The 22,199-nt window shown below is 30.6% G+C and overlaps 1 protein-coding gene across 1 annotated transcript; it reads left to right on the top strand.

Annotated features, from left to right (window-relative positions):
* The first annotated feature begins 9,421 nt into the window (after nt 1-9,421).
* On the top strand, nt 9,422-17,753 carry LOC142617715 (carotenoid cleavage dioxygenase 7, chloroplastic). The gene is made up of 7 exons (XM_075790667.1): nt 9,422-10,226; nt 13,339-13,467; nt 13,560-13,691; nt 14,605-14,877; nt 15,520-15,605; nt 15,837-16,154; nt 17,411-17,753. The coding sequence occupies exons 1-7, from the start codon at nt 9,452-9,454 to the stop codon at nt 17,555-17,557; spliced, it is 1,860 nt and encodes a 619-aa protein (XP_075646782.1). The 5' UTR covers nt 9,422-9,451; the 3' UTR covers nt 17,558-17,753.
* The last annotated feature ends 4,446 nt before the right edge of the window (nt 17,754-22,199 follow it).

The raw sequence follows: 22,199 nt of genomic DNA, 5'->3' as shown, positions 1-22,199 counted from the left end.
TAAAGAAAGAAAAATTATTAGATCCACCTGACATGGTCCTCCCAACCAATGAGATAATGTCATCTATGCAAATGTGTGAGTAAGTTTACTAATCAGTATAAAGAATAAGAATCAGTATAAAGAATAAGAAATAAAAATTATAATGTAATATCACATTTGCATAAATAATGGCATTTTATTGGTTAGAAGATTAGGAAGGACCACGTTAGTAGTTCTTCTAATGGACCTAATAATTTCTCGAATGCCGTGTTGTCTAGCGGAGCCTAAAAGAAGGTGACTCACGCAGATAGATGACTCATTTTCAATAGAAAGGAATAGCCAAACCAACCCAGCTGGCTAGTTAATCTCAGAGATCTTATCGGCCAACAACCTGGAGACGGACAACCATGGTCCCGACCTTGCTAGCACCGGAGGTGTACTAATTAATGAACCCCTGAAACCTACTTTCTTTTTTGACAAAATCAACCAAGCCTAACCAGTCACGACATGTTGTTGATATTGATTGAGTTTGAGGGAGGCAGAGTACCGACGTTCCCTCCTAGCTTCGGATGCCAGTTCAGAGCTTTTGAAAGAAGGTTTCCCAGTTGCATTGGTTAGTAGATCCCCATCAGTAGGAGGTGTTGATTCATCCTACCTCTCTTCAGTAGTTGACTAGTTTGCGTCTAAGCAGAGAAAGAAAGATTTACAATTTTGTGCCAAAAGAGATAGATGAACTACGGAGACTAAGCTGCCTCCTCACCGCAAGGATTTTTTCCATCTTTCATAGAAACAAGCCCCTATTAGAGAAAGCCATTGCACGCTAGCCTAGCTAGAGCTAGCGTTTTTCAGCTGGTTGTTATGTTAGTTGTAGCGCGCCTTCCCTCCTTCTCTCACTTCAGAAGATTTAGTATTTTTTTATGATGACCCGGTCAAGAGAGTACGATACATCGGTGTAAAAGATTGAGTGGACTTCTATGTGGAGAGAGTCAATAGTCAGTTCTAGATTCGCCTCTGACGCTTCGAAGGTTTCTTCCAATGGGTTAGAGAAGTTAGTTGATTTTTCCAAAGAACCGGAAGCGAAGCGCTATGCCGGGGCGGGGGGACAGGAAAAGAACTAGCTCCGAAGAAAGAAATTGTCTACTACTATTTATTAAGGCTAAAATGATTAACGAAATATTTAGCAATCTACTACTATTTATTAAATATTTAACAATATACAATTATTTTGAAATTCGAATTCATGAAGCTCGAGTTCTACATAGAATTCGAGTTTATGAAAATTGAGTTTCAGAATAATATGGCATGGTGACAAAAGCTGATCTGAAATTTTATAATTTAAAAGTCCACATGAAATTCAAGTTTTAAAAATTTCTGTAATATAAAACTTGAGCTCTTGAAGTTCGAGTTCCTTTAAAAATTGATGTGGCCTAATGCGCGTGGGACACGTTGAAGTGAAGAAAAGCTGAAGGAAAAGAAGAAAAGAATTAGACTAAAGAAAGCACAAGTCAGGTATGTGCAAGTGTAGTGAAGGACAGTTGAAGTGTAGTAAAGAAAGCAAGGATGATACCTGTGCTGTGTGACTTGTGAAGTGAAGGACAGGTGAAGAGAAGTGTGTAAAAAGAATAAGACAGTCTTAGTGTGTAGGTGTCTAGTAGTAAGGTGTTGTAAAAGTTTTGTTCAGTGCAACTTTATGGTAATCGAGTTTTATAAACTCAAGTAACACATTGCAAGAAACACAAGTTTCACAAACTCGAGTTCCAAGTGGCATATTTTAATTAAAATAATCCAGGTCAGCAATACCACCATGACAGTTTTTATGGAACTCGAGTTTTTGAAACTTGAGTTACATGTCAAACATGAGTTTCATGAACTCGAGTTTTAAAAAGGTAGTAGATTGCTAAATATTTCAACCAAATATGGTATTTAGCCATTTTAGCCTACGAAATCAATGATATAACAACTAGCCCTAGTGATTGGAATTGGATATGAAAAATTTTGTGTGCACACAAAATTCAAATTTTCATATGGAAATGTTGACATAATCATCTCCCAATCAGATCCATTTTAGCCAATATCCACCATGATATTGACCCTACTTGTCCTCGATAAAGTCATGTTGAAACAACCTCACATGTTATTAGAAATTGTCCACAGCCTAAAGAATTCTGGATGAATTTACCAAGACAAAGAGAAATTTTTATTTTTTAGTTTTTATTCTCCTACTATTATTTGGTTAAAGGCAAATCTTGCCAATACAAACCTTGTAGGGTCTTCTTTTACACCCTGGAACATTATATTTGCTTATGGTCTTTGGCATCTTTGGCTTGCTTGTAATGATAGGATTTTTCATCCCCCTTCAGCTTCTCCCCATCATTGCATTTACTAGACATAACAACTAGCCTCATAATTTTTCTATTTAGCACACTCCTTTGTTCTTACAAAAACTAAAATCACCACACATATTTCATGGTAGCCCCCACAAAATCCTTTTATAGCTTTGAATATTGATGGTAGTGTACAAGGTAATCTAGGATTTGCAGGGGGAGGGGGAGTCATTTGGGATAGCCTAGGGTACTGGATTAACGGCTTTTCAATGCATATTGGTTTTGTCACAAATAATGCTATGGAACTATGGGCAGCTATATAAAATTTATTAATTGCCTAGGAACTTGGTTACAAATTTATAGACCTGCAAATTGATTATGAAATTGTGATATGTTGGCTAACATCAAATGGGACCATGGCTCCATTAATTTGTGAGTGCAGGGCCCTACTAAGTAGAGTGTGGACCGTCCTACCACGTCATGTCTTTCGTGAAACTAACTATATCACAAATGGTCTGGCCAAGAGAGAAGTAGTGCAAAGAAACAGCCTAGTGGAATATGCACAATGTCCTACTGTTGTAACTTATCCATATATTGGGATCTTTTGGAAAAAAAAAAAGCACTCAAGAAGAGAGTTACTTAACATCCTTGAACTCAGGGATTTCATGAGATCCATGGGTTCGAAAGAACTACACAAACCTGGATAATAGTAAATTGCTTAAATAGCTTTGGACACCTTCCTTTATAAAATAAATAAATAATTTTTTTTTCTAATTTTTCTATGCTATTTTGATGAAAAATTTTAAATAGAAAATCTTAATCACATGCACACACAAGTTGTTTAATAAAACTTCTTATGTTATTTTCTTACATTATTCTAGACTTCTTAATTCATGGTGAGTGGTTAGGACAAAGAGACATGAGGAGGTTACTGTTGACGGTGGTAGAGTAATTCTATGCTAATGGAGGTTAAGACCAATCCTCAAACTTAGGTACTACTATTAATCATTAAATTGTAGATATGGACAATGAGATGTTTTTGTTTGATTGATGAAGAAATTATAAAAGCAAGATAAATGAATTATGTGCAACCAATGAATTGATGAGCCTGAATATGTTTTTATTTATTTTAAAGATGGAATCTCATATGAACTTTACTAACTTTAGTGGTGCATCAGTTGGGAGGAATAAATAAATAAATAAATATTTTTTGTCTAATTTTTCTATATTATTTTGATGAAAAATTGTAATAGAAAATCTTAATCACATGCATACACAAGTTGTTTAATAAAACTCCTTATAATTCTTTCTTATGTTATTCTAGACTTCTTTATTCATGGCGAGTGGTTAGGACGAAGAAACATAAGGAGGATAGTGTTGACTGTGGTAGAGTAATGATCCCTGGTTCTATGCTAATGGAGGTTAAGACCAATCCTCAAACTTAGGTACTATCATTTATCATTAAATTGGAGATATGGACAATGGGATGTTTTTGTTTGATTGATGAAGAAAATTATAAAAGCAAATAAATGAATTTTGTGAATTGAGGATTGTGCAACCAAACCAATGAATTGATGGAGCCTGAATATGTTTTTATTTATTTTAAAGATGGATTCTCATATGAACTTTACTAACTTTAGTGGTGCATCAGTTGGGAGAAATAAATAAATAAATAAATATTTTTTTGTCTAATTTTCTATTTTATTTTGATGAAAAATTGTAATAGAAGATCTTAATCACATGCATACACAAGTTGTTTAATAAAACTCCTTATGTTTCTTTCTTACGTTATTCTAGACTTCTTAATTCATGGTGAGTGGTTAAGATGAAGAAACATAAGGAGGACAGTGTTGACTGTGGTAGATTAGCGATCCTTGGTTCTATGCTGATGGAGGTTAAGACCAATCCTCAAACTTAGGTACTATCAATCATCATTAAATTGGAGATATGGACAATGGGATGTTTTTGTTTGATTGATGAAGAAAATTATAAAAGCAAATAAATGAATTTTGTGAATTAAGGATTGTGCAACCAATGAATTGATGGAACCTGAATATGTTTTTATTTTATTTATTTATTTTAAAGATGGATTCTCATATGAACTTTACTAACTTTAGTGGTGCATCAGTTGGGAGAAATAAATAAATAAGTATTTTTTTTGTCTAATTTTTATATATTATTTTGATGAAAAATTGTAATAGAAAATCTTAGTCACATGCATACACAAGTTGTTTAATAAAACTCCTTATATTTCTTTCTTACGTTATTCCAAAATTCTTAATTCATGGTGAGTGGTTAGGACGAAGAAACATAAGGAGGACTGTGTTGATTGTGGTAGAGTAATGATCCCTGGTTCTATGCTAATGGAGGTTAAGACCAATCTTCAAACTTAGGTACTATCAATTATTAAATTGGAGATATGGACAATGAAATGTTTTTATTTGATTGATGAAGAAAATTATAAAAGCAAGATAAATGAGCTTTGAGAATTGAGGATTGTGCAACCAATGAATTGACGGAGCTTGAATATGTTTTCAAAAAAAGATGGAATCTCATATGAACTTTACTATTTTTAGTGGTGAATCGCTTGGGAGAAATAAATAAATAATTTTTTTGTCTAATTTTCCTATATTATTTTGATGAAAAATTGTAATAGAAAATCTTAACCACATGTATACACAAGTTGTTTAATAAAACTCCTTATGTTTCTTTCTTATGTTATTCTAGGCTTCTTAATTCATGGTGAGTGGTTACGAGTTGAAGAGACACAAAGAGGGTAGTGTTGACCGTGGTGGAGTTATGGTCCCTGGTTTTAAACTAATGGAGGTTAAGACCAACCCTCAAACTTAGGTAATATCATTTTTCATTAAATTGGAGATATGGACAATGAATTTTTTTTTTTGTTTGATTGATGAAGAAAATTATAAAAGCAAGATAAATGAATTTTGAGAATTGGGGATTGTGCAACTAATGAAGTGATGGAGCTAAATATGTTTTAATTATTATTATTATTATTATTTTTTTAAAAAGATGAGATCCCATATGAACTTTAAAAACTTTAGTGATGGATGCATCTCCATTTGAAATAGGTCTACTTGGGGAGGGTAGTAATGGGAAGCCCAAGAAAAGTTACATATTGGGCTCACAACCAACTATTTAAAAAGAATTCTATTATTTATTTTAATAATAATGTACTATAATTTTTTTAAAATAAAAATTTGGTATTTCGAAATGATTTTTTTTTTGCCATGTAAATTCAAAGAATTGTTGTTATTTTATTTGTAATATCAATTTTATTATTCAATTTCAATTACATTATTCAAGATAGTAGGAGTATAAGTTTTTATGCAATTTTTTTTATTATTAATTTGTGCATCACACGATAGTACTAGTTTAAATGATTTTACTGACATATAAATCTTAAAAGTTACATAAACTAAAAAGAAAAAGAGCGATGCATCCCTTCAATAAAAAAATATAACATGATTAACATCCCTTTTTCTTATAGAAATAATATACCCTATCAAAAAAGAAAAAGAAATAATATATACTGAAAAAGAAACTAAAAATAAAACAACATGGAGGAATTTGAACTCTATTAATATGTGGGTTTGATATGACTAAGAATAAGATCTCATTTGAAATCCATAACATACTATATATCACAAGTGTTTTTGTTTTGAGTGAAAAGATCCAGAGAATTCACATCATAACCATGTGCTGTTATAATTAAATATATATTAAACAATTTATACAAATAATTGTTCTCCAAATCTCTTGAATCTAAATCATGAAATCCAAATGCAATCTTTTAAGATTTTGTTCATGTGGGTTTTTCTTTTCAAGATCTATAGCAAACTTTTCAAGTATAGTTTTCTTTAAATTATAATAATATATATAAAAAATTCCCACGCATTACATGCTTGCATTCATATTTCTTTTGTTGTGTTCTTTGATTTTCAAACATAAATGAATGTCACATTCTCATTTAGAATAAAATTTGGCTTTAAATTTGGTTATAATCTGAGACTATAACTTTATTTAATATTATTTTTTTTTTGAATATGAATTTTTACAAATCTACCATTAGATTACATTTTCTTCTTATATCCTCCATTCTTGTAAACTTTTCATAAAATATATAATTAATAGCTATATTATCAATTAAATGTTTAAATTTCAAGATTTTACAGTTTAAAATTATGCATAAAAAATAAGTTTATGGATCAAATAATAAACAATATTCGATTGACACGAAATTTGACATGTGTGTTAAAAACAAAAATAACATACAATCTAACGATTATTTTTTCAAAATACGTAATTATGCTAAATTTTTCAGTGAGAAGTGTAATCTTAAGTTACATCTAAATTTATAACCAAACTTTATTTCAATTAAAATCATATAAGTTAAATTGTGCACTATTCAGAATCCAACAAATGAGCCCACCACCACTCCGACCAAGAATACAACTTGATCAAAATGGGTGTGCTATGGTCAATGACAAAACCATGCATTTTGATGATTTTTTTAATTTGGGGAAACTAACAAATGGTGCTTAGGTGGGATGCGGGGATGAGCTAAGCAGATTCCTCAATAGACGGCTCAACCAAGAAATGCGGGCCCATGCTTTCTTGTACCGACTACGGCAGTATCACACCAAGTACACACTTGGGAATCAAACTCATAATCATTATTTTGTTATTGCCCCCCATAATTTCTTCTTTTAATTTAATCCCACCTTCCTAAATTTTAATACTTTTTAAGTTCACCTGAAAGAATTTCACCTTTTTTGTTGTTGTTTTTTTTTTTTTTGTTATAAAGACTTACAATACTTAAACCTTCAAAATGGCTTAACTCTTGAAGGCATAAGCAATTAAGAATTTCACTTGATTTATTGTTAAATCACCAAAGTGACACCCATTGAGAAGTGTTGGGAGGTTTTAAGGCGATTTCTACCTATTTGCCATATAGATTATTTCTTTAATAATATATTTTACTATTTACATGTTAGTAAGAGTGATATAAGTCAACAATAAATTAAAAAAATACTAAAGGTCTTGCAGCTCAATTTTGTTTTATTTCATTTTTTCTTTAATAAAAAAATAGTTACAACTTATATGAGATAGCTAAAATGCTATCATGTTTTGTGTTTATCTCATTTGGGATTGAGATTAGCACCAATATCTTAATCAACTATCTAACATTTGAAAGATATTGGGAAGAAAAAATATTGGCAATTTCTTTGTTGTATTAGACTATTAGTTTAGCCAAAAATTAAAAAAAAAAAAATCATTTGAAATTCTTCAAAATTTAGCATAATATACAAGAGGCATAAAAAAATTTATACATCTACAAAATTAATTGTTCTTAATGTTTTTTTGTTAGACCAAGTTTGGTAAGCGAAGTTGAATATCAAATTATAAAATAACGATCTCATAAATTAAATTACCAAGTACCAAAATCTCAATGAATCTTTAGGATATATGGCAGTTGCAACGTCACTTGTGGGCATCAGAACTTAAAAATTCAGTGCACTGCTAGAAAGTTAACTTCAGTTTTCTACTCATTCCATTGTCATAATTTATTGTTTAGATAAAATATTAATAATTAAAGAAAGTAAAAAAAAAAAGCCCAATAATTCTCAACTCGATTCTTCCCCGCTCCCCTTTCTTGACTAAGTAAATTAGAGACAAGATTAGAATCATTGCAGTAATTAATGTCGTTTATAATAACTGTTATTTTTATTATAAATATCACATTGTTAATTTATTGTAAACATGCATGTTTTTACATATAATAAGAAAATAAAAAAAGTCCTCAAGTCATCGTTTTTTTTTTTTTGAGAAATAAACACACACACGAGAGAGAGGGAAAGGAGTTCTAATACAAAGACACCACAACTTCATTCAAAAGCTATAGTTCTAACCACCACACACCCTTGGTGCGATGGTCACTCTACAGGTATAAATGCTTGTGGAGAGTGGGGGGCAAGAGCTGTAGTTCAAGTCTCCAGAAGGGAGCTTCACACACATTTACACTTAGATTAGGTTAGAGTAGAAATTCTATCTTGTAAAAAAAAACAAAAAGCTATAGTTCTAGTCATTAATTTAAATTGGTTGAATTTAATAATACATCTTTTACATTTTACCCTATAGTCAATACTTTTATAAAATGTTTTTCTTTTTATAAAGAGTTTCAACTTTCAACTAATGATGTTTGCTCCTAATGAATTGCCTTTTATTATCTAATTAAACACGACACCGATTGATTTTTTTTGAGATAGACAAGAATCAAACTCCAAATAAAATACTTCTATAAAATGTGAACTTATGAAAGGATGCTCTCTTCTCTAATCAATAGAAGTCAACAAGAAACTCAAAATAAAGTAAAAAAATAGCATAAAAGTTGTAAATATCTTGTGCAAATGGAGCTTTTTATTGAATGGGTTACATACTCTTTCCATAAGATTAAACGACGAAATGGAATAAAACTCGAGCATTATGTCTGCCATTCATTTTGTAAATTAATTTCTTCAAAGTCCACTGTCCTCCATGATTGATGAGACGCAAATATGACGATGGTACCCCACCATGCACATTGAAAGGGCACAAACCATGCAGCGACAAGGATGGCAAATCTGTACTTAAACCAAACATCCAAGGCTAATTATAAATTTGACAAAGTTGGTTGTACCGAACTTCAATTTCATTTCATATCTTTTTATTGAAAGTAAATTTTGACAAATCTATCATTGTATTATATTTTTTTCTTACATTTTCAATGCTTACAAAAATTTCAGATGAAAATAAAAAAATAAATATCTATGTCATCAATCAAATGTTTAAATTTCAAATTTTTATAGTTCAAATTTATGTATAAAAAATACCTTTATAAATTGAATAGTAAATAATATTTAACTAGCAGCAAAAAAAAAAAAAAATCTGATATGTATCGCTCAAAGTTCCATCATTACAAGCCATTAGCTACACCCTTTGTAGCCAAACTTTTCTTTCTTATAAATTTATACAATCCTCTAGAACCTACCAATTTTCTTATATATAGTATGACTAAGTGTATAACCTAGGTGCCACCTTCATTCAAGACAAAGTCTCACTTAAACCTAAAAATTCTCTCCCTCTAAAAGATGCTAGCCAAACCGACCTACCATATTGTTCCAACAAAATTCCCATCACCAATAAACCTACCTCCATTAGTATCGCTCAAAGTTCCATCATTACAAGCCGAAACAACCCCAAAAACAATACCAAATGCAATATCCATTAACCCCACTTCAAGTAACCATGTTTCAACCTTAGATGATACGCTAATTGATGATGCTATCTCTGCCTTTTGGGACTACCAATTCTTGTTTGTGTCACAACGCTCTGAAACAACCAAACCCATCACTCTCCACGTTGTGGATGGTTCAATACCACATGACTTTCCTTCTGGTACTTACTATTTGGCTGGACCAGGGCTATTCTCCGATGACCATGGCTCAACTGTGCACCCACTTGATGGTCATGGCTACCTTAGAGCCTTTACGTTTGATGGGGTCGATAGGGAGGTCAAGTTCATGGCTAAGTACGTGAAGACTCAAGCACAAGTGGAGGAACATGACCCCACGACTGACACGTGGCAGTTCACACACAGGGGCCCATTTTCTGTGCTGAAAGGTGGACACAAAGTTGGTAACACCAAGGTGATGAAAAATGTGGCTAACACTAGCGTGGTGAGGTGGGGTGAGAGGGTGTTGTGTTTGTGGGAAGGTGGGGAGCCGTATGAGATTCAATCTGGGTCGTTGGATACGGTTGGGAGGTTCGATCTGATCGACGGCTGTGATTCGGCGGTGGGTGGTGGAAAGAATAGTGGCGATATATGGGACGTTGCTGCCGGCCTTTTGAAGCCTATTTTGTATGGTATGTATTCTAACTACAGTAATTCTAGGACAAGGGTCTATTTCACACATTTTATTGCAATTATTATTATTATTTTTAGAATACTAAATATTTTAACACACCCAAGGAAAAAATGGAGAATGCTTTAAATAAATTAATACTTTTTGGATATGAGAGGTGCTACATCCACTACATTTTTACAACAATTTTACAACAAATCATAGGTGGTTAGTTGTTATAGGTTCAAATTTGAATCTAACATTAAGATTACTTTTTTGTCCCAACAATAACAACCAGTAACAACTTGTCACTTAGGATTTATTGTAAAAATGTTGTAAAAATGTTGTGGACATATTATTTCTCTTTTGGATATATAGCACATACTTTAAACCTCTATAAATCATATTTATTTTTCAATGTGGGATTAACCTATTGTTTTTTCTTTTGAGAATACTAAGTATTTTAACACACACAAAAAGAGAGAGGAGAAAGTTTTAAAGAAACTAATAGTGGTGTATAACCAAAAGAGTCTAAACCTCTATAACTTACATAGAACAGACTTTAAACCTCTATAACTTACATTCATCGGTTGTGTGTTTATCCCACATTAATTGTGTATATAGAGGTAACAGACGGTAACTATCACACGAGTCATATAGGAGAGTTGTAGTAAAGTGTGTGAAATAAGTTGTGGTGACAGAGTATTTGTTTCAATTATTATGGCTTTATTATGGTACCGAACAAATAATTCTTCATAGACACACTTGTTCATGTATTTTGGCACAATTTACACATTTTGTCAACGTGTGATTAAATTATATTACTTATGTAGGTCCACCACTAGAGCATAATGATGACTTGATAAGTAATATAATCAACGCTTATTGCGCCTCTAAATTGTGTACGTAGGCAAAAGGATGGTGCGTACTAGAGTTTTTGCTTTTTTTTTTTTTTTGGGGTTGAAGAAGAGAGTTTTTGCTAATTTAAAGTCAAAATTGCACTCATATTGGAAAGTGACAACCGATCATGGTATTATATAAATAAATTTATAAAATTTTCCAATTACTTTTTATCATATTTATCTTAATCTCGATAATATAAATGAAACCGTTTATATTGTCTTTGTCTCGTATTAAGCGTTTGTTTAAGACCTGCTTATTTTGCTGAAATTAAAATCTTTTTGCTAAAAATTACTGTAGATAAAGGTAAAAGTTAGGTAAAGTAATACATTGAGATCCATGAATAATATTAAAAAGTGCAGTGAGATTTATATGTAGTAGCAAAAATAAGCTAAATAATAAAATAAGTTGACAAAAAATAATTTTTGCCAAACACACACTAAGATACAAAAAGTGAACAAGCTGACCGCCAAAATTGCAATTTACATTTAGGTTTTTAAACCAATCACTAGGTTTTTAAAAAAAAATTATTTAATTATTTTTTTTTATAAAAAAAATCAACAATCATACAATATTAACTAGATTGTAGCTTTTATCTATTAGTCATCGAAGCCTTATAACAATGTGAGATAAAGAGAACTTTTTTTTTTATATTTTTTTTTATGACCAAAATATAAAGAAAACTTAGTATGGTGGAAGGGATTTTTTTTTTTTTAATGGAAGATTACTCATGTAGCGTCCTATACATTGGTATTTAATATAGTCTATAAAGACAAAATATTCTTTATCTATTTCAAATTTTCAACAGACAACATTTGTAGTACAATTATATTAATACAAACAATTCATACATAATGGCATGAGAGATGGTCTCCACTCTCATGTTGCCAAATGCATGTACATGTATTGATAAATGATAATAAAGTTTTCTCATTACTTTTTTCTGATACAAAAGTTTTCTCATTATTAAATATAAATTTTTGTGAAATTATCTGAAAGATTATTATTATTTTTTCAATTGTTTGTTTGAGTTGTTATAAATTGTATAATATTTAACTTGTAAGAATGATCATTCTTACAAGTTGAACATTGTAAAATGTGTACGTTTCGCTTCTAGTCATTTTTTTAAGGTTTTTTTTTTTGGATAAACATTGTAAAAGAAAAAAAAAAACCTTTAAAAGAAAAGAGTATTTTTGGAAAATCCTTAGAATATTCTCTTTCTTTCATTAATACTCTTTGGATAAACAAGGTTTTTTTTTTTAAAGAAGTTGGATGAACAAGCTGGTCTGGTTAAATGGTTTAATCTTTCATTAATATCAGCTTGGGCTTAGTTGAATACCTGCTAGACACAGTGGATGGTCTAGTAAAGGTTTCAACCATCTTTGCAATTCTCTGATCAAATAAACAACCAAAGGTTTCAATCATCTTTGCAATTTTCAACAAGCAGCAGAAGTTCGCTATCATTTTTATTTTTCTTTTAAGTGTTTGTTTGACAAAAATTATTTTTGTCAACTTATTTTACTATTTAGCTTATTTTTGCTACTATTTATGGGTTTCACTGCACTTTTTGGTATCATTCATGAGTCTCACTGTACTATTTTAGCTAATTTTTAGCTTTATCTACAGTATTATCAACAAAAGTTTTCATTTTTAGCAAAATAAGTGGATCCTAAACGGACCCTGAGTGTCCGTTTGGGACAAGCTGAAAATTTCAGCTTATTTGCAATTTCGTCTTATTTTGCTACTCTTTATGGATCTCACTGTACTTTTTGATACTATCATGAGTCTCATTGAACTATTCAGTTAACTTTTACCTTTATTTACAGTATTTTCAGCAAAAAATTTTCAGGTTTAGCTAAATAAGTTGTTTCTAAATGAATAATAAAATATGTACTGAAAAGCAACGTTCATCGATTTCAGTCTTGGATCCTTTAATTATTAATTTATTTTTATTCTGTAATGCAACTCGGATTAAATCTACAATCCCATGTCACCATTAGGGCTGAATGTCATCTCATATCATTTAGGTGTACCTTTTAGTGTTTCAGTGAAGACATTTAAAATAATTTTGTTAAAAAAAAAAAAAAGAAGAAAGAAGAAGAATGAAGTATAATAAAATATTTTGCCATCTTGTCCTAAATGCTATCAATTAATATATATAGTGATAAATTGTAGATGAAATTTATGTGTCTTATGCCTAATTTATCTTTTTCTTTTTGGTTAAACATTCACAGGAGTGTTCAAAATGCCTCCAAAGCGGCTGTTGTCTCATTATAAGGTTGATGCCAGCATGAATAGACTTATTACAACATCATGCAATGCAGAGGATATGCTACTGCCTCGTAGTTCTTTTACATTCTATGGTACTAATAATTGAATAAGCCATGCTTAACTATCATTTAATGTATAATTCACAGAAAATTTATGACTTTTGTCTTATAATTATCTTTTGCAGAATATGATTCAAATTTCGAGTTGATGAATAAGCGAGAGTTCAGCATCCCCGATCATTTAATGATCCATGATTGGGCTTTTACAGATACTCATTACATATTATTCGCTAATCGAATCAAGCTTGATGTTGTTGGTAATTAAATGCACATAAATAGTTATGCAAGTAAATCACTTTTACTTCATTGTTGTGGCTCTCTGATCTTTTTAATTTATTCTCTAATTGCATTAGTATATACATATATGTGTACTTTAAACATAATTTCAATTGGTTCAAGAGCATTATTAGTTCATAAATGTAGCTAATTACTATATAGAATTGTTTATCATGAAGTATACTGTTAATGGCACTTCCTTTTGAATTTCAATTGGTCATGGGAAAGAAATGAAAAATACTTTGGAGGTTTACAAAAGCCATTTTATTTTCAAATTCTTATAATTAAATTATTCTCAATTGTACTATTTTGATATGGAAAATGCAAGGGTTATAAACTATTTTATAAATTTTTGATGTGGTAAGTAGTTATTGTTAAGTGAAAAAGTATAGTTGGTCCAGATGAGAATTAATAATAATTGGTCACAATAACAGTTTATAAAAATATTGTAAAATAATTTGTAGTTAAGCATTACTCTCGTATAATCATGTTCAAAATTGGCAAACTTAATTGAGTGTTTGTTTGGTTTGCGTTTGCGTCAGACGCATTTTGCGTTTCAGGCCTTTTTATTTTTTACTAACCCAGCGCCTCTTGCACTGTCCATGGGACATGACAGTGCAAGAAGGCAAGTAAACAGTGTTTTCCTTGTGAATAGTAATCCAAAATTTTTTTTTGAATTTTTAGTTTTCAGTTTTCAGCAAAATAAGCGGTATCCAAACACACACTGAGTTTGATAAGAATTAATCTAGCTATTTTCTTCAAGCAATAAGAAATTGTGGAAATTAAAAGAAAATGTTGAATTGCAACTTTTTTACGTGGCAAATTTGATGAAGATTTTATAAAATGAAAGTGTTACAACAATAAAGTGAGATAAACTGTGTAATTAAAGTGCAGGTTCAATGGCAGCAGTGTGTGGAATATCTCCAATGATATCAGCATTATCAGTGAACCCAAGTAAGCCCACATCTCCCATATACTTGCTTCCTCGATTTCCAGATAAATCTGGTAAAGCTCGAGATTGGAGAGTGCCTGTTGAAGCTCCTTCACAGTTTTGGTTGCTACATGTTGGCAATGCTTTTGAGATTAAGGATGCCAATGGGAATTCAGAGATCAAAATACAGGCTGCCACTTGCTCATACCAATGGTTCAACTTTCAAAAAGTATTTGGTGCGTAGTTTTTCAACAAGTCTAGTTGTTTGCTTTGGCAAGTTCTGAATTTTTATCTTTTTTGATCCGTCAAGAATCAAGATCTTTTTTTATTTTATTTTTTTATGCAAGATAAAAATTCTACTCTAACTTAAGCTAAGTGTATATGTGTGTGGAGTTTCTTATAATTGAACCCCGGGCTCTTGAGTTACATAGTTAATATAAGTATTTCTGTCCTTTTAGTGACTTAAGAGGCCTAAAAAGATTTGGGCCAATGTAGAAATTAACTACCACGTGAGAGATCATCCTAAGCCCAAAACTGAGAAACTAAAAGAAACCAATTCAATCTAATACAAATATAAAGCAAAAAGTCCAAAGGCAGTAAGGCATATAAAAAGTTCACTTCTGTTGAGGTAGCAAGTTGTTATTGTTAGATAAAAAAATATATCGGTAATAGGTTTAGATAAGAACCAATAATAACTTGTCAATTCAATTGTTATTAAAAAATATATTGCACACCAAATGTGGCCGAAACTATGATAAAATGATATTGTAGCACACACCTAAACATTGATTAGTTTCACTTTGGAGCATATTATTGCTACCATGATCCTTGTTGCACATCTTTTTAACAGAAAGTATGGACACTTTCGCATTGAACAGGATATAATTGGCAGAGTGATAAGCTAGACCCTTCCATTATGAACGTAAATGAAGGTGAACATGAGTTGCTGCCTCGTCTTGTTCAGGTACTCGCCTTTCTCTAGGTTATACAACCATAATGTATGTATTACGTATTAATATAACAATTCCATGTAAAACTTTCAATGCTTGTAACGCTTACATAAATTTGTTTGAGTTCCTTGTGTCCAAAAAACAAAAAATCGAAGTACATTCTGAGTTAGCAATGAAGTATGTGAAGGGTTTTGTATAATTTCCAATTAGCATATATCTTATTAAATATCCCATCACATATGCAGGTGTCTATTCAATTAGATGCTGATGGGAACTGCCAAAAAAGTTGTGTGGAACCTTTGATTAATAAATGGAAAAGAACAACAGATTTTCCTGTGATTAACCCAGCATTCTCTGGAAACAAAAACAAATACATATATGCAGCAACTTCTTCTGGGTATCGCCAAACATTGCCACATTTTCCATTTGATACCGTTGTGAAGCTCAATGTGTTAAATCAATCTGTCCATACATGGTCTGTTGGTCGTCGGAGATTTATCGGTGAGCCTATTTTTATTCCTAAAGGGGATGAAGAAGATGATGGATATCTTCTTGTGGTTGAGGTGAGCAATGTCTTGATCATTTATCTTATCAACTAAACTGCATAATTTTAGTGTAAGCTAATTTGCAAGCTTAACTAATGAGTATCCACTTGATAAGTATACACATATATATAGAAATTAGAAAATATCGGTTGAAGCAAATGGAGCTAAGAAATAGAATCTATCTTCTTTGATGAGGCAAATTGTTGTCTCATACTCTCAATGTCCACACTTTATGTGGATCGAACATGAATTTGAGAATGTGGATACTTTATACCCATATTTTATAAATAGTTGTCCAATATGTATAAAGTGTGAATATTAAGAGTATGAGATAATCATTGCTCAATAAGTATTTTGTGAACCACAAAACCAAGTCAACCAATATATAACCATTTTAGTTAACGTTGTTTTTAGTTTGACATTTTTTTTTTAATTTGAAAAATTGGTTCATAACGGGATTAGATATATTTCTATATAAAAAGTCAAGTGGTAATTTGGCTCTATTAAGTACATTCCCCCCTACACCTAAATAAAAGGTACATTCCCTAAAAAATTACAGTACTAAATTTTAGTGTTTTCACATTTATATATTTCCATCAAAAACTAGTTTTAACTTTTAAATTTAACAGATTTTAGTTGTTTTTAGTTTGACAATTTTTTAATAAAAAAATTGGTTCAAAATGGGATAAAAAATATTTATATAAAAAATAAAGTGTTCGTTTGGTTCTATTAAATACATTCCCTAATTTACATTTTTGAAATTTTAATGTTTTCATATTTATATATTCCCACCAAAAACTAGTTTTAAATTTGATCGGTTTTAATTCTTTTTAATTATATTTTTTTAATATAGAAACAAATGGTTCAAAATAGAAATATATATATTTATATAAAAAAAAAATCAAGTGTTGGTTTGGTTCTATTAATTACATTCCCTCCAAAATTACATTTTTTTTATATAAATTTTAATGGTTTCATATTTATATATTCCCACTAATTTTTTTTAATAAAAAAACTGGTTCTATTATGATTTTAGACAAACTACAAAAAATAAAACCAATTCAAAATTAAATTGGTTCTATTTTTTTGTTCAACTTGTATCATAATTAAACCAACTTTGTGGTAACATTCTTCTTTACTGTCAAAATTCTATCATAAGAGATTGATAGGTCTTGGTGAGTGGTGACTATATTATGGATTTATATTGACTGCGCTTAAATGCACTTATTTTTCTTTCTTTTTTTCTTTCTTTCTTGTATTTCTCTATATTGTAGTATGCCGTTTCAATACAAAGGTGCTATCTTGTAATTCTGGATCCTAAGAGGATGGAAGAAGATGATGCACTTATTGCAAGACTTGAAGTCCCAAAGCACCTGAATTTTCCTCTTGGCTTTCATGGATTTTGGGCCACTGACAAGTAATTTGTTTTTGATAAATGAACTAAAATTCTAAATGAGTCAAAAATACATTTGCTCACAATCTCAAACCCATTTAGGCGAGTGGAAACTATTGGAACAAAGTAATATTTGTAGTGTAATTGAATGAATAGACTTTCATTTACATGCACAGTTTGAATATTTGTATTCATACAAAAATAATAAATTGCTCCTTCTTTTGTTGCTGGCTTCATGAATTTAAATTGTTTTATATGAACACGTGATGAAGTGAGAATCCTAAGAAATTAGACCCCGATTGATTTTATAATGAAATTAATTAATCAACTTGTTAAATTAATCAATCTAAATTCTTTTTTGGTTAATTACCACCATCCATATATTTGCCACAGTGGTGGAGCCAGGATTTTAGTTTAGAGGGGGCAAGATTAAAAGATAGTATTAAAAAAATTAATACATTAATCGATTATAGTAACAAAATAAATAAACAATTGTAAACAAATTTAACAAAAAGTAAATGTTGCATATTGTTAAAAAAAAAAAAATTTAAATGACATTTCATTGTTTATTTATGGGACAAGTCATTTATGAGATATGAACAAGAAAGACAAATGCCATGAATAATGTAATAGGTAAAAAATAAGAGATATGCTATGTACACAACATTTTCTTAACAAATCTTAGACGACAAGTTGTTACAAGTTGTTATTGGCAAAAAAAAAAAAAAACTAATTTTAGTGGTAGATTCAAATTAAAACCAATTACATCTTATGCATAATTTGTTATAAAAATATTGAAAATATAGCACCTCTCTCTCTCTCTCTCTCTCTCTCTCTCTATATATATATATATATTTTTTTTTTTTCTTTCCCTTTCTTTCAGTTCTGCTTCTTTAAGGGTGGAGTGGACCAGTTTTTTCTCTTTTTCATATCAAAAGGGTGGGTCAAAGTGTCAAGCATCTTAAATAAACAATGAAATGCCCCCCTACAAAACTAGTAGTTTGGGGAATTTTTTTACAAAGTCAGGAGGGCCAATTGCCCCCCCTTGCCCCATGCTGGCTCGGCCAGTGATTTGCCATATAGATTGCTCAATACCTTGAAGCCTAATCCACTTTCCTCTTTCCACGTTCTTGGAAAGAGTACAGTAGGACATAACTTCTGTCTTAAAGTTTTGTTGATATTGCTTTCATCAATTTAGACATCATTATAACAGAAAAATGTTTCTTTCAAACTCGTCATATATCTTTTTATTGGATGTAAATTTTGAATATCTAACTGCTGGATTGCTTGTTATTATTATATCCTTAATACTTGCAAAATTTCAAGAAGATCAACGATCAATAGATATGTCATCAATTAAATATTTAAATTTCAAGTTTTTGTGATCTAAAATTATGCACAAAAAATAAGTATATTGATTGAATAATAAATAATATCCGATTTGAACGAAATTTGACATGTGTGTTGAGAATATAAAGAACGTGCAATTCAACTGTCAGATTTTCAAATTTTACATTCAATAAAAAGTTATGGGAGGAAATTGAAAAGTTTCTCTCCAAATTAGTTTGGAGAGAAACCTTATTTCTTATAGTGTGGAGTTTGGATTGCATGATTGTTTTTAGAGGAAATGGATGACCAATAATGCATGCAGTAACTTTCACCAAAAATTCTTTTCGCTTTCTACGTTCATTCTTGACTAATAGCATTTTTTCCAATAGTTTTTAACTATAATCCACTTTCTACATTATTTTTGATTTCAATGCTTAACCATAAATGGTAAGTTGTTACTAGTTTTAATTTGAATTTACCACTGAAATTAATTTTTAACCTACCAATAATAGCAAATAGCAACATGCTATTTAGAGTTGTTGTGAAATTGATGTGAAAATGTTGTGGATATGTTGTGGATATAACATTTCTCTTAACTATGGAGATGTCTTACATCCATAACATTTTCACAACAAATTATAGGAGTAAGTTATTATTGGTTTATATTTGAACCCGCCACTAAAATTATTATTATTTTTTCCATTAATAACAGCTAATAACAACCCTCCACTTAGGTTCTGTTGTGAAAGTAAAAATGTTGTGAACATAATATTTCTCTTAAGAACGTCTTACTTTTCACATTTTTGAAAAGAGGAAAATAGGACACACTAATACAGATTAACCTTAGTGTGATCAACTATACAGTATAATTCCAATTTTTCATAGAAAGGGAATGAGCTTCATAAAATTTCTTAAAACTGTGTTTTTTATTTATTTATTTATTATTATTGTTGTTGTTGTTGTTGTTGTTATGAGAGGATTTGAGTAAAAATGCACGTGAAGAAGTTAAAGGGAAGTTTGTGTAATTTACCATATATTTTTTTTAGTCAAACTTAACTTAGTCAAGGAATTTGGCTCAAGAGTAGCGTGAGTCGTGACCTACATTTCTGGGTTCATGAAAGAAGACAATAGGATGCAAAGTAAATCCTGATGACCAGGTATAAGATTCGGTTTACAAGATATCAATTATTTTCATTTCTGATGACTATGCATAAGATTCTGTCTACAAGATATCAATTTTTTCAAAAGTTTGAGCTATTAGGCATAGATGAATTTAATTATTTAATCATATATTAACACTTCCTCTTACGTGTGAACCTAAACTCCCTCTTACAGTCTTACTAAATAAGATCTAATATGTGACATTTTTAACACTTTTTACATGGGAGGTAAATATCGAACTCGGGATCTCCTATTCTGATATCACATTTATTAATCATTTAACCAAAATTCAAACAAGGATTGTGCACCAATTCTTATGGCATACACTTTAAACTAACTCAAATTTGAACATCTCAAAGTTACATCTTTACAGCTTAAACTGTTGCATTTTTCAATAAGATAAGTCGAAATTTATATAGCATTGAGCTTTAATCACAAAAAATACCTAATGCGCATAAAAAAAAAATGCTCTTAAATTTGAGTATACACAAGTAAACACAAATGCTCTTAAATTTTATTTGAAATACCAAAAATTAATGTTACTATTACCAATGCTAATAAACAAGACGATAGTATAGGACTTGCTGTCTTAGAAGGACTCCCATAAAGGAAGAATAATTTAATTCTAAAATCAATTGTTTAAATTATAGTGTATCATAAAATATTCAGTATGACTTATTATTATTATTATTATTATTATTTTTGAGAAAGTTTTAACCTATGGCGTCTGCTCATGATGAGCGTTTTTTATTATCAGACCAAGACACCAATCAGTTTTTGGTGTAGGCGGGGATTGAACCCCAGATCTCTTATACAACCATCAGAGACTTTACCAGTTGAGCTAACTATAACTCACACTTATTATTATTATTTTTAACTGGTCGTGAAAAGATTTTTCTTTGCAAAAATTTTGGTTCTTGATAAACTTTGTATTTTTATTCTTATTTTATTTACTAATCATGGTATAGAGAATCTTTTAAATATTCAGAACATTTTGTTGCTAATAATAAAGGAAGGAGAACGTAATTGCGCAATTTTTTTAGGGCAATAGTGAGAGTTTTCAAGGCACAGTTGACCAATTAAACTCTTTTTCTAATGCTTATTAGAATGCGTTACAAAAAGTTTACTCAAGCTACAGGTGAGTTGTAAAGAAGAAAAGTTCTCGCCGTAGTTACTCCTACTATGCAATGATTACCGCGAAACTCAAAGCCACAAAGTAGCCTGAGCTCTGGAGCCTCTATTTTCTATTTTCTATTTTTTTTTTCAGCAACAAAAAGAAAAAAATTTTTTATGAGAGAATTCTTGTTTACTTGGTTAGGAACTTAAAACCTTAGTATTAGTACACTAAGCCAAAACTGAAAAGATTTAAAAAAAAGAAAAAAAAAGAAAAGAAAAGAGAAATGTCGTGCTGTTTCAATCACTTAATTTCATCCATAGCAAAATAAAAATGCAATGGGAATTAACCTTTCTCTAGTTAAAATGAAAAATATGATTGAAAGAGTTTTATATCATTACCTTGTATTTGATAGTATATTGTGGCTGGAAGGTAGTTAAGTCAAAGCCAAGGCTAACAGTTTTGTATTGAAGTCTGCTCAGTAGCTGCTTGTACATTATTGTAAGCATTTTTTTTTCTCTTGAATATAATCGATTCACTTGTTCATCCAAAGAAAAATTAGAAAAATTATGAATGATGGTATGTCACACAGTATTTGATTGGGAGTTGCTGTGTCCAATACCCATGTCAAAACACAATGCTTTTGTCTCTATGTCCACAAGATAGAGATCACTTACAGAATTTGGCCTTCAAAGAGGCCATTAGTCCTGCTATTGGAACAAACTGGTTCTATCATCTGAGTGCATCAACTAGGTGACTCTAGATCGAATGCTTGTAAGTGTATGTTGACATAGCAGCCCATCATCAGCAAAGAGTGAGATCGGGTTTACTGTCGAGATTGCCCATATTTTGTTCTGGAGTTACTAAGCTAAATGCTCCTTATTTCACTGTAAAACTTTTAAGCTACATTACACATAATTGGTTAAATTTCTGGACTTATCATATCTTTATACTTGAAAATAACAAATTATATAGCTCAATGCACTGAAAAATACATTTGAAAAGGAAAAAATAATTCATATGATAATGAGATAATCAACACAATACATATAAAATGGAAATGGAA

Source organism: Castanea sativa, chromosome 11 (assembly GCF_040712315.1).
Source record: "Castanea sativa cultivar Marrone di Chiusa Pesio chromosome 11, ASM4071231v1".
In the NCBI taxonomy this organism is placed as follows: Eukaryota; Viridiplantae; Streptophyta; class Magnoliopsida; order Fagales; family Fagaceae; genus Castanea; species Castanea sativa.
This window is presented reverse-complemented; position numbering and strand designations above follow the sequence as displayed.